This window comes from Coturnix japonica, chromosome 5 (assembly GCF_054131305.1).
Source record: "Coturnix japonica strain WE chromosome 5, WE-NBRP24, whole genome shotgun sequence".
Taxonomy (NCBI): domain Eukaryota; kingdom Metazoa; phylum Chordata; class Aves; order Galliformes; family Phasianidae; genus Coturnix; species Coturnix japonica.
In genome coordinates this window covers 36061334-36073983 of record NC_140667.1, presented here as the reverse complement: position 1 = coordinate 36073983, position 12650 = coordinate 36061334, and the positions used below count along the sequence as shown (strand labels likewise).

Sequence of the window (12650 nt, the reverse complement as noted above, 5' to 3'; positions counted from 1 at the left end):
TTGGAAGGACGCAAGCATACAGTCAGGAGTAAGCACTGTGCTCTCTGGGAGCCATCTTGATCTAGGCAGTTGTGAACCAGAGCAGAAGAGAGCATATAAAATATGCACAACCCAGTACGGGTTGCCCAGCAATACCAGAAAGAGTCCCTGTGAAGCTAAACAGGAATCGCTTAAAGGAAAGACAAGTAAGGGCAGAACTAGATTGCTAACTCTGTGGCTTACACCTACATAGCCACTAGAGGCTGAGCCTCACCTTAGCATCCAGCTGCAGCTGGCTGTGAAAACCTTTTCACCTGAAAAAGTATAAATCCTCAGCAGCCCGGCTGAGTGCTCCTGATATCCCTTTGGTACAACCAAAGCACTGCCCTGCCTCAAAATGGGATGCACTCATTCAGGGCTATTTATCAGTGTCCAGTATACCATTTCAGAGACCAGGAAATAGAGCATGTAGAATCTGAATGACTTTCCAAAGTTCCCTTATAGAAATGGTGGCTGAGCCATTACTGAGTATGTTTTTGATTTTCAGTAACTGGTAAATCAAATATATGTATCCTAGGAATATGGGTTACTGCTTGCTCTTTAAGGGCATCAGCATCTTTGTTTTAAAGTTTTTACCACATGTATGTATAAAACAGACATAAATACTCCGAGAAAATCAAATAATTATCACCTAAAATGGCGATCTGTGAAGTATTGCCATTGAGGACACAGAACAAACTTTTCTGACAATTACACTGTGGGAACGGTAATCTGCAGCAGAACAATGGAGTAAACAGGTAGGTGGCAAATAATCTCCTAGATCAGACAGTGTCAATACTGAAAAGGTTTTTGATTAGTTTCAAGAGTTTGATCCAGCTGAGCCGAAGAAAACACCTCTTTTTTTTTTTTTCATTGATCAATCCATGCTGAATCCCTTGAGCAGTAAGCACAAGCATAGAAAGGTTTTGCAGAATTAGTATTATAAATCATACATTCAGTCCCTCTGTGAGTGTTGAAAGCATCGTCATGCTTCTAATCACTATATCCTCTCTTTGACGCATTACAAATACGCACACCCAGCCCTTGCTAATCTCCATTGTGATTGTGTGATATCTGTACTTGCTGGTACTATGCCAGCAGAAGTAGTTAATTTTTTTCTTCCTCCTATGCTTTTGAGCTTTGCTTCTCCCCACACAACTGAAATACTTTATTTAAATAATGATGTTTCCCTTATAATTCAAAATAAGATGCAAAAAGAAGACGGAAAAAAAGATGGAGCCTTTTCATTTTCAACTATACTTGAAATGATAAAATCAGGTCATCTTGAGTGATCATAAATCGCAGGTTTTTGGGGTTTTTTTGGGGGTGGGGGTTGGGGGGCGGGGGGTGGTATGATGATACTGTAATGTTTTCAGTTATGTGCTGTTTTATTATAGAGCCCAAGAGAAATTACATGAGTTACTTCTAGCAGCCCATCACACACAGCCTTTATTATAGGCACAAGGTCAGAGGCACTCCTGGCTTTAAAAAAGGCTGTAAGCAATAAACAGAGAAATTACAGCAAAGCACCTCCCAAAGTCTTTGTTGGGTTCAGCCCTTTACTTGCTTTAGTTCTAAAATTTGATCATATTATCTCTGTTCTCCACTGTCTTTCAGTTAATACTAGAAAACAGCAGGTTTTCCAGTCCCCTATTCCTGTCCAACTCTCTTCTCTTAGGACAACAGCTTGACTGTGGATATATAGAAAGATACATGTCTGTGTGTTTGTAGATCTCGTAGGTTTCACAGCTGGCATGTCAGCACTGGGGAACATAGAAATCCCATTTAATCACAAGAAAAATTTTCACATCTGCTCAGTTTCTTCAGCAAAAGGACATGTCCTGCAAGGGGTGAAAAGAGAGATCTGCAGAGGCTGAAGTTTCTGTTGTATCTAAGGGTAAGGTTATGAGTGAGTAGTGAATGGAATATTCCTTGGTATTGGTCCTGAAAAAAGGCAAAGGATTGTACATTCAACAGGTAACAGGAAAACCCATGATCTAGCAATTAAATTGTTGGGCTGGAAGACTTAAGTTTCTCTTCGAAGGAGATGAAGGAAAGCAGTGCTGAATTCCCTCCCAACCATCCCACCTTAAGTCGCTACCTAAGAAAGAGTAACCCTGAAGCTGCATAAACTTCAGGAATATTCAGACACCTGCCACATTGCCTGGGGAAGGGTGGAGGAGGAATGAATTGCATCTGCCCAACCTGGCTCTCCTTGTCTCACCAGTAGTTGCACAGAGAACAGAGCTTGCGTGGAGTCAGAAGGGAAGGCATGTGGTGAGCAAAGTGACCTTCCTGTTGCCATTCGTTTAAATCTGCTCAGCAGGGAGATTCACTCCTGAAATACCTGAAGCAGCAGCTGAAACTCAGACTAACTGCTGGGAGAGCAAGCCACTCTCCAAACTGCTGAATAACTGCTGCCAGTGAGGAGCCCCAAAATGCTCCTGAATCCAAATCACCATCTAGTTTCCCATTGATGTGAGTTGTCTGTCCTATTTTACAAGTCTTGCTTATGATTTCAGGCTGTTTCCAGTTGCTACTCGCAGTCTCACTTTCAAGGTACAATGTACAACTGTGGGATATTGTTATATAGGTCTTTTGTGCATCCTTTTCCAGGGCAGATATCATGCATGTCCCATGATGGAGGAAATGGCCAGTCTATTTCTGCATGTATGTGTTCACAAACTGCCACATATCTCACAGTTTCTGAGTGTCCTTGTTAATACAGCTCAAAAATTGTGCAGTTAATACAGACAGAATTAATTTGTGTTCTAGGAAGTGCAAGCCGAGTAACACTGCAGAACTGCTCCCTGGGGAGGACTTTAAGTAAGCCAGCCTTGATTTTTACATTTGATTCTTCAGAGCTGAAGACAGTCAAGGCAGCTGTTTGTAGTGGATACTGCTCTCTATCATACTTTTTCTGTAAATGTTCTGTAGAGGAAGAGAAGGAAAAATAATATTTAATTTAATTTATTTATTTTTAGGTAAGAAAAATGGGGGGAGGGGAATGAAAAATGTGGCGCTAAATCCAAGTTGCCAGTTCAATCTTCTGCACAGGAAGGTCAGTTCACAGAACTGCTGTGTTTCTGTTGACATGAATATCCCAAGGAGCTGATCAGCTCTGCATCAGTTGATCCCTACAGCAATATTTGGCTTACATCAGGGAAACAGATATTCTCCCAGAGAACACTTCGCATTTTCTGAAGGTGTGAAAATACTTTTTGTTCAATCAGCAGATACTATTGGAAAAGATGGATGGTGGTCCACAAAGTCACTCTCTCATCTCTAGGATTTATACAGAAGTGTGTCTCCTCCCAGGGTTTGTTTCTGGTGCTGGTTTATGTAGATTAACCATGAAGTCTTTGATTTATTTATTCCTTCTGTGTGCATTACAGAAGTTTGTGTATGTTTTAAAAAAATTATTTTTCTGTTTGGGTGAGACTACAAAGTGGGCGCCACTGAAGTATACTTACTTACCTCTGTGTAGTCCCATCCCCTCTGATACTGTTTCTTCTACGCTGTATTACTGCTGTTACTTCAAAACAAAAGACGGTTGTTAAAAAAAATTTGCAAAGAAAACTTTCAAAAAGGGTCTGTGACTGCATCAGAATTGGTACACTGATGGAAATAAACAACAGAAGCATTGCCACTCATGTTTCAGGAAATGTAGCATAAATAAAACACCTATCAATTGAAACGCATACAATATGGTTGTTCTTGATCTAAGTGAGAAGCATGAAATGCATTTATTTTTATGAAGAGTAAAACAGACTTTGCCAACAACACAGCAGGATGGGCATCCTGCTAGCACAAGTTCTGCAAGCCCACAGCTTTATTAGCAAAAATGAAGTGACTGAATACACCAGGGTGTGATTTACCTGCTTAAGAATTGTATTGTTGCACTGAAGAAAAAAGTAAGCCAAACCCGGGGGCTTCCTTACTCCGATTTCTGTTGCAGTCAGACAGTAGGTTATAGGTAGCTTTTCATTTCGTTACTTGTGCTTCTTTCTCCTTTAACCGGGATGTGATATGAGAGGGTTTTCGGGTATGGGCAACGTATTTTTTTTCCATGTCAGGAATGTATCAAGTCGATACCTGTGTGCTAAATGATGCCTGAATAAATAAATAAATAAGAAACAGTGAATTATAAGGAAATGTAAAGAAAAATAAAAAGAGAAATGAAAAGAAATAAATTGAAACAGAGTAATAAAATAATAGACAACAAAGATAAATAAAGTAAAATAAAACAAAATCCAGCTGCTTCAAGTCACTGCTTCAGCGTTCTCGGGGCTTCAAGGAAGGCTACTTGCTCCATTCATGAGACCCCGGGCGACCTAGGCTCAAGCGGGAGCTTCGTACAGGTGGGAGTTGGGGCTGGAGGGCGGCCCCGCGGCTCAGGAAGGGCGAAGAAGGGGAGGCAGAGCCCGGCAGGGCTGCATGGTGCGACCCTCGGTGAGGGGCTGCCCCCGGCCGCTGCTGACAGCGTCCTGGGGTTTCCACCCAGCTGCGGGCACCTGTGCGGCTTCCACGCGATTCCTGTGTTCACTTTTATACGGGGGGAGTCCGGGTCGGAAACGGGTGGAACGGGAGTTTCCTGCCGCCGGGAGGGACTGGTGGGCAGGAGGCAGAGCCGGGGAAATAGAAAGACGGACAGACAGCAAAGAACAGGGAAGGCATTCTGGTGCAGCCTCGCAGCTCCTTCCCGAGGTTGAGACCTGCCCCGCACAGATGCTGCCGACAGGTTCCCGTCCACTGGAAATAATCAGACAAGACCCTACAAGTTGAACTGAAGAGCTGCCTCTTCCAGAGGAAAAGGAGCTCTTACGCAGGAGCGGATTGAAGAAGCGCTTCCCCATCCGCCCTTTAAAGTCAAAACGAACGCTCTCGCCTATTCCATCTCCCATCCAACGCGTGGGTCAATGCCCGAGCGCAGCGAGGCCGGGGGTCCTGGTTTGTGCGGAGTCCCCGCGCGGTGCCTGCCCTGGTCCCATACCACGGGCAAAAAAAAAGATGCAGCAGGTACAGCTTGATGAGAAACCGGGAAAACGGCACGACTCCAACGAGATTCGGGGGAAGGCTCGGGGGCCGAGGTTACCGTTCTAACGGCTGGAATGGCAGAAGTCTTTCTATGTCCTCCATTCCCGCAGAGCCCTGCTCTCCCCTCCCCTCGGGGGCTGCGGAAGGACACGGTTCCCTCGCTCGGGATTCCCCGCGCATCCCTCACCGCGCTGAGCCCCGGCCAGACGGGAAGCACCGCACCGCACCGCCGCGCTCCGCCGCTCCGCACACGGGAGGCTTCCGGACATCGGGGCTGGGGGGGATTTCCAGGAGCAGCTGACAGCGCCTGGGGCGCGCTGATCCATTTGTGCAACGAGCTGAAACGCTCTCTTCTAAGAAGGCAACAGACCGCCTGCCTGAGTCTCACCTTCGGGAGCAGGAAGCCGCGGCCGGACAACAGGAGGCGCTGCGGCTTTGCACAAGCCCGGCCTCCGCGCACGGCACGGCGCGGCTCAGCGCGGCGGTGTCAGCGCGACTCAGCGTGTGCCCCAATGCTGAGCTACGTGCCGCCCGTGGGGTCCGTGCCTGTTCCCCTCCCGGCACACGGCGAGCCCTGCGCGGGCTGCTCGCGTCCCTCCGGGCGTTGCTCCCGTGGGGCCATGCTGGGAAGCGGCAGCACCGCCCCGAGGTCACCGTGCGGCGAGCAGCGGGATGCCGGAGCCCTCCCTCATTTTGGGAGGCTTTGAACGGAGCCGGAGCACCGGAGCTGAGAGAGCCGGTACCGAAGGGTCTCTGTGTTCAGACTGTTTCCATTAGGGAAAGGGAGAGGGTGCATACATAAAGACAACAGTTTGAGCATCTGTTTGATTTTCCTCTGGATTTTGTTCCAATTTCCATTTGTGTAGTTTAGCCACTTGAGAGGAGGAGTTTTACTCAATGCTTTTATCTTTTTAATTTTGTTTCCTTGAAGACACATTCTCATCCCTTTTTCTCGCTGGATGATTCCAGGTTTGCGTCTGTTTCAGGGATTTGATTTAATTCTGTTCCCAAATTTAAAGAAAAAAAGAAAAAAAAAAAGAAAAGAAAAAAGGCGACAGGGGAGAAAGAACAAAGAAAGGGAGAGCAGAAAAAGGAAACTCACTTAGAGGACAAATTAAAACACTGCCCTCGAGGAGGAGATAACCTGTAACTCTGAATTTCGGTCCTGCGTCTCTGTGTGATAAACTTCTTAAAAAGCGGGTTTGAGGTGGGGACGTCCTCACAGAGCCCTGGAGGACACATCGTTGTGTATCTCACTGGGTGATAAACACGCCAAGAAGAAATTCGGATCCAGGCATTATATTTTGTGTCATATAGTACACCTAAGTTTGTCAAAAATCCCAACAACCTTTATTTCCCCTTCAAATTGCCATTCCACGAACAGCTACTTGAGTTTGGGATTTTCTGCTTTGCTATGTTGGCGTGTGTGTGTGCGTGTTTTATTTTTGTTTCCGGGTTTGTTTACTTCCCCCCCACACCCCCCTCCCTCCCCCCACTATCAGATGATAAAAGTCTCTGGGAAGGAAAAAGCACAAGGCGAGAAACCCAGGAACTGTCGGCGGTCTTCGCATAAGCTCAAAGAGCCGGGCAGGGACAGAATGAGAGCATGTTAGATCCATCTGTGAAGACTGAGGTTCCCTGCATCCATACTTTAAAGAGCTTCGTCCAGTGTCCATTTACCTTGTCTCTGTAGCCCCTTTTCGCCCTCCAGCCTTTGAGGATTCTCTTTCTTCCATGAGAAAAGCTGGGAAGAAGGCAGTGGTGCCCGGCCCCAGAGAAGGCTCCCCAAGGCTCTCAAACAGCCTTCTGGCCTGGAGGCTTTCGCCAGGAAAGAAATAAAATTGTTCCAGTGACTCACCTGGTGTTTGTCAGGCAGAGGCTGACCTCGGTGGATCCGCATTCAAGTCTCTGTCCGCATTTATTGGGTGTCTAGAGTGTTACAGCTCACCACGGTGACTCATGATTCCTAAAAGTAAGACACCAAGAAAGAGGTATCATCACCATCACCGTCACAGTCCCGGGTGGAGGGCACCGCGGGGCTGAGGGCTTAGGGATCTGGATCGAGCGCCGGTACCTTGACGGGAGGAACAGGGGGAGCGTGCGAGGATTTCCCGGCCATTCTGTTAGAGGAGCATCTACTGGACTTCAGTAAATATGGCCCCTAATCTCGGGGTTTTAGGGCTGGATGGCCTTTAGCATTCTATTCAAACAGAGGGGGCTGCCCTTTCCTTATCTACCTCATTTCATTTCCAGTGAGCCCTCCTAAAGCTTGTCCTGTCCGTCTATGAGGGGGGGGGGGCTTCCTCCCTCCTCTCTCCCACCTCCGTCTCTCCTTCTTTCCCCGCAAGCTTAAACCAATTACGCCGCTTTGCAAATAAAGTGCCGCCCCGAGGGGAGCCGCAGGCGAGGGGAGCTGCCTCGCTGGCAGGTGCATCTCCGGCTTTGTAGGTGCGAACGCCTTTGTGCGGCGGACAAATGGGGAGAGGAGGAGGAGGGTACTTTGTGCGACGTAAGATCCACATCAGCTCAACTCCACTCACATCCCAGCCGGCACTTCCTCACTTTCTCGACTGTCTCGCCCCGCACCGCTCCCTGCCTCCTTTTTGACTTCATTATAGAGGAGATTTCGGCACTCCCGCCCCTCCTGGGAGCTGGCTTCCTGCTAGGTCGGCCTCTCGGGCTCTTTTCCTGCCACCCGTCGCTCGCTTGCAAGAGGGCTGGATGGTTACACCGGGCAGGTTGGTTCCATAATGTTAGGGACTGTGAAAATGGAAGGGCATGAGACCAGCGACTGGAACAGCTACTACGCCGACACGCAGGAGGTGAGCGAGCCTCGGGTCCGCTGACCCTCCGAGAGGGAGAAGAGGGGGCTAGGGGAGGGCCGGGGTGCGGAGAGGGGCAGCGAGAGGGGGGAGCAGCTTCGCGCTGCGTCTCCCGCCAGCGCCATCGTGTCTCTCCTCGGCCAAGCAACCCCGAGGAGCTCCGCACCGCCCGCAGGAGAACCGGAGGGGCCGGGGGAAGCGCTGAGCTCACCCCGAAGAACTCCTGGCTCGGAGCAGGGGACCGCCGCGTTGCCGTCCCGCTCCTCCTGGCATATGGCACGGGCACAGGGCGCGCCGGGCCGAGGGCTCCGCGCTCCCCACGCCCCCCCCTCCCATTCCTTGGGGCCCCACGCTGCTAGCTGCCGCCTGGGCCTCACCTGTTAGAGCCGAGAGAAAAGAAAGGAAGAAAAAAAAAGAATAAATCGCCGTTTGTTCGGATTTTGCGAGACAGCCCGCCCGCGGTGGGCGCTGCTGTTCAGATGCCGGCGGGCGGCGCTGCAGAGAGCGGCCGGGGAACTCGGAGGGGGCCCGGCCCGGCCGCCAGCCGCCGACCCGCGGCAGCCGGCAGCCTCTTCCGGGCCCCCCCGTGCTCCGGCGTGGTGTGATGAGCGGCCCGAAGGCCGTTAGGAGAGGGCCGGGGAGCGCCGTGATCCAGGCCCCGGTATAACTTGGCCTCTGCGGGGGGTCCGCGGGGAAGGCAGCGGGGCACCACCGCGGAAGAAGCGGGAGCGGTGCCCGGGCAGGAGCCGTTTTAAGGAAGTGTGGGAGCCGCGAGGTGCACACCGGCATTGCATCAGCGCACCCGGACACGGCGCAGTCCCCATTCCTGCAGGGCCGCGCAGCTCTGTGTCACCCCACGGCCACCCCATTGCCACACCACTGTCACCTCGCTGCCACCCCCTCAGCGGGGAGAGCTCAGAGCAAAGGGGGGCATCCCCGAGGGGCGTCAGTACCGCTCTCGTTTTTCCTCTCCACGCTCGTTGTCCACGAACCTAAAGTTACACGACCTGCCCTTTTGCTGTTTTCTTAACCCCACTCTTTTCTCCTCCCGTGTTATTGAACTGGAATCGCTATTTGAGTGTGAGGTGGGAGCCCTCTCCGATAGTTACTGAGATCCTCTAAATTCAAAGCGCATTGAGAAGCTCGCGGAATTTGTAGGGAATAATGGGGAATGTTATAGTGCACTTAACCCGCACCTAACAACCTTTCCTCGGCCTCGTTGCCTTTGTTCGAGGTGAACGGGTACGCGTTTCTCTGATCCCTTCTCCCTCACGTGAAATCAGATGTGGACCCGAAACGCACATTTTGGGGCTCCAGGTTCTGCATTTGGTGAGAGCGGTGAGGAGGGATCGGGCTGCAATACCCCGATTGTTGGGGGCTACAGAGAATTCCGTGCAGTGGGAGCTGGGGCTCCGCGCACATCGTAAAGGTTGGGATGGTGGGTTTGAACTTTAAGCCTGACTCGTTAGGAAATGCGAACAGGGGCAGCTTTCCACAGGTACGATGTGCAGACGGGAGCTGCTGATTTTTTTTCTAATATTTTAATTTTGATTTGTGACAAGACATTATCCGTAGGAACAGAAATATACATCAGCGAGGAGGGAGAGCTGCGTGCGGTTATTCCGGGAAAGTTTTCCCTAGCACACCGGCGTGCGCCCGTAGATCGCAGTAATCGGACGGATTCAAACACGGGACTCGGAGCCCGCAGAGCCCCGAAGCACTCGGGGCGGTCGAGCCAGGGGCCCGCGGTGCTGAGGCTGGGCTCGGCGTCACCGAGCAGCCTCTACCCGTTCCCGTCATGAGGATTCGGGCTCTCGGCGATCGTCCTGGGCGGGTTCGGAGGCTCCGCGGTGCAGGGCTCCATGCTAACCCTCTCTCGTCTCGCTGCCCTAGGCCTATTCCTCGGTGCCCGTGAGCAACATGAACTCGGGGCTGGGCTCCATGAACACCATGAACACCTACATGAGTATGAACACCATGACGACCAGCGGCAACATGACCTCCGGCTCCTTCAACATGTCCTACGCCAACACGGGGCTGGGAGCCGGGCTGAGCCCCGGCGCGGTGGCCGCCATGCCGGCGGGCTCTGCGGGAGCAGTGAACGGGATGGCGGCCGGCGTGGCGGCCATGGGCGCGGCGCTGAGCCCCGGAGGGCTGGGCGCCATGTCGGGGCAGCCGGCCGCCATGAACGGGCTGGGTCCCTACGGCGGCATGAACCCCTGCGTCAGCCCCATGGCCTACTCGCAGTCCAACCTCGGCCGCACGCGGGACGCCAAGAGCTTCAAGCGGAGCTACCCGCACGCCAAGCCGCCCTACTCGTACATCTCGCTTATCACCATGGCCATCCAGCAGGCGCCCAGCAAGATGCTGACCCTGAGCGAGATCTACCAGTGGATCATGGACCTCTTCCCCTACTACCGGCAGAACCAGCAGCGCTGGCAGAACAGCATCCGCCACTCGCTCTCCTTCAACGACTGCTTCGTCAAGGTGGCCCGCTCCCCCGATAAGCCCGGCAAGGGCTCCTACTGGACCCTGCACCCTGACTCCGGCAACATGTTCGAGAACGGCTGCTATCTCCGCCGACAGAAGCGCTTCAAGTGCGAGAAGCCGGCGGGGGGCAAAGCCCCGTCGGAGGGCCGAAAGGACCAGACGTCCGCCTCGGGCTCCGGCTCTCCCCTGCCCCGCGCCCACGGCAAAGCGGCGCCGCCCGACGCCACCGCCCCCCTGCCAGGCCCCAACCCGGCCGCCAGCCCCCAGCCCATGGACCACAGCGGCCCTAGCGCCGAACTGAAGCCCTCGGCCCCGGCCGCCGCCGCCTCCTCGCTCGGCTCCGTGCCCGCCCTGGCCTCCGTCCCGCACCCCCCGCACTCCCTGGCCCACGAACCCCAGCTGCACCTCAAAGGGGACCCCCACTACTCCTTCAACCACCCGTTCTCCATCAACAACCTCATGTCCTCCTCAGAGCAGCAGCACAAGCTGGACTTCAAAGCCTACGAGCAGGCGCTGCAGTACTCCTCGTACGGGGCCGCCATCCCCGGCGGGCTGCCCTTGGGCGGCGGCTCCATGGCGGCCCGCGGCAGCATCGAGCCCTCGGCGCTGGAGCCCTCCTACTACCAGGGGGTGTACTCCAGACCCGTGCTCAACACCTCGTAGCTCGCTGCCTCGGGGCGCACGCCGTGCACAGGACTGTTACTTCCCGATGGCCGTGCGCTGTCCCCGTCCCGCACCCCCCTCTCCCCCCCGCGCTGTACATATCCCCCGCACCCCGCAGGGTGTCATTGAAAAGGAGAAAAATGGGTGAGCTTGTAAACTACTCGTTGTGCTTTCCGCCCCCCGCCCCGCTCTACTATAATCTCATGTAAGTTTACAGGTATGTGGCAATACTTTCCCAATACGGAGATGAAGAAGCGAGTAGAGGTTTAAGGCTTTTTTTTTTTTTTTTTTTTTTAATTAAAAAGGCTTTGAAGGACAATACTGCTGTGAAGTAGCAACACACTAAGAGAATCTCTAAGCAACAAGAGGACTGTTTGCTCTCTCGGATCATCCTTTTGATACTTGCAAAACAAACCTCCGGCTTGGACAGCCGCACCCCGCACCCGGCCCAGCTGCAGCCCGGGGTCGGGACAGACTCCCCACAAACCCCCCTTTATTTTTTTCCAAGTGTTACCTGTCTTGGGATGTAATATAACGTTACAAGAGGTCACAGCCAGTTGGATTTTTTTCCTTCCCATCTGTTACTGAAGGTTCTCGTTCCTCAGGCATTCTCGCCTACGTGTGGATGACATGCTTATTTAATTTAAGGTCTCTTCGTCGCGTACCAGCGGAGCTATGGACTGAAAACAAGGTTATCCCCTTCCCGGGAGGCGCTGGCCCTCACACCAGCGCTAGGAACAGAGGAGAGCCCTTCCTCTCCCCTTTCCCACCTCGTTTAATACATTACACACCCATCATTTTTGTGGCCGTTTAATTATCGCCATCATTAGCTTGTTTCATCCAGTGTTAATGCACTTTCCACAGTTTTACACGGTGTTAGCATAGCCAGACGGGTTTTATTATTATTCCTGTTCGCTGTCTCAATGTTCTTAATTTATTGCATGGTTTATATTTTTTTTTCTTTCTTTACAGCTGGAAATTGCTTTAAATGACAGTAAAAAAGAATTACACGTGAATTTAAGATTTTTTTTTGTTAATTTTATAAATGTGATTGTAATTGAAAAAAAAATATTTTGATTTAAAACGATAACTGAGAATTTAACGCGTGAAGTATGGTTTTTTGATCATTTGCAGTTAAGGACTTTAAATAAATCAAATGTTAACAATGAACGACTGCCACTGTTTCCTTCCGACATTTCTGCGGTGGGCGCCGGAGCGCGCAGCCACACACGGTGCGGGCGGATGCGGCCGTGGCACCGTCCGTGCGGGGATCGGTGCGGACCCCCGGAGCTCGAGGCTTTGCGTGGCGCGGAGCTTGCGCTGGTGCGTGTGGACTTTCGAGCTCCTTTTGCAGAGCTCGCACACGCACTGGGCAGGGGATGTGCACTCCTGGGGTGGTGTCACATATATATATGTATGTATGTATGTATCTATCTATATATATATACATATACACACGGGATTTTTTTTGTAGTTGTTGTTAACATTCCCGTGGCGGAAAGAAGGCACGGGGACCTCTCGTTGTGTCGGCTCGGGCTGACCGCGGGGATCCCAATAGCAGCGCCGATCCCCCACGAGAGGCACCGCTGCAGATCTCCCTGCGCTCAGCCCCGTCGGGCC

At 52.0% G+C, this 12650-nt stretch overlaps 1 protein-coding gene and 1 long non-coding RNA gene across 6 annotated transcripts; one reads left to right on the top strand and one right to left on the bottom strand.

Annotated features, from left to right (window-relative positions):
• Positions 1–1387: 1387 nt before the first annotated feature.
• LOC107315067 (uncharacterized) lies at positions 1388–8453 on the bottom strand. Of its 5 annotated transcripts, none has more exons than XR_014947241.1 (5): positions 7130–7398; positions 6914–7021; positions 3897–4131; positions 3496–3553; positions 1388–2949 (listed from the first exon to the last, which is right to left on the bottom strand). It is a non-coding gene; the product is annotated as an uncharacterized LOC107315067 (long non-coding RNA). The 5 variants fall into 5 exon arrangements; XR_014947240.1 differs by lacking the exon at positions 1388–2949 and adding an exon at positions 2973–3155; XR_014947242.1 differs by lacking the exons at positions 1388–2949; positions 6914–7021; positions 7130–7398 and adding exons at positions 2973–3155; positions 4844–4999; positions 5114–5241.
• On the top strand, positions 7461–12200 carry FOXA1 (forkhead box A1). The gene is made up of 2 exons (XM_015865038.3): positions 7461–7877; positions 9771–12200. Exons 1-2 carry the CDS (start codon positions 7806–7808, stop codon positions 11028–11030), a joined length of 1332 nt encoding a protein of 443 aa, XP_015720524.2. The 5' UTR covers positions 7461–7805; the 3' UTR covers positions 11031–12200.
• Positions 12201–12650: the final 450 nt, after the last annotated feature.

What these genes read in the sequence shown, in the direction of transcription:
- FOXA1 (XM_015865038.3), top strand. Translation starts at nt 7,806, where the DNA reads ATGTTAGGGACTGTGAAAATGGAAGGGCATGAGACCAGCGACTGGAAC. An exon ending in ACTACGCCGACACGCAGGAG is followed by an intron (nt 7,878 to 9,770) that starts GTGAGCGAGCCT and finishes TCGCTGCCCTAG; the next exon opens with GCCTATTCCTCGGTGCCCGT.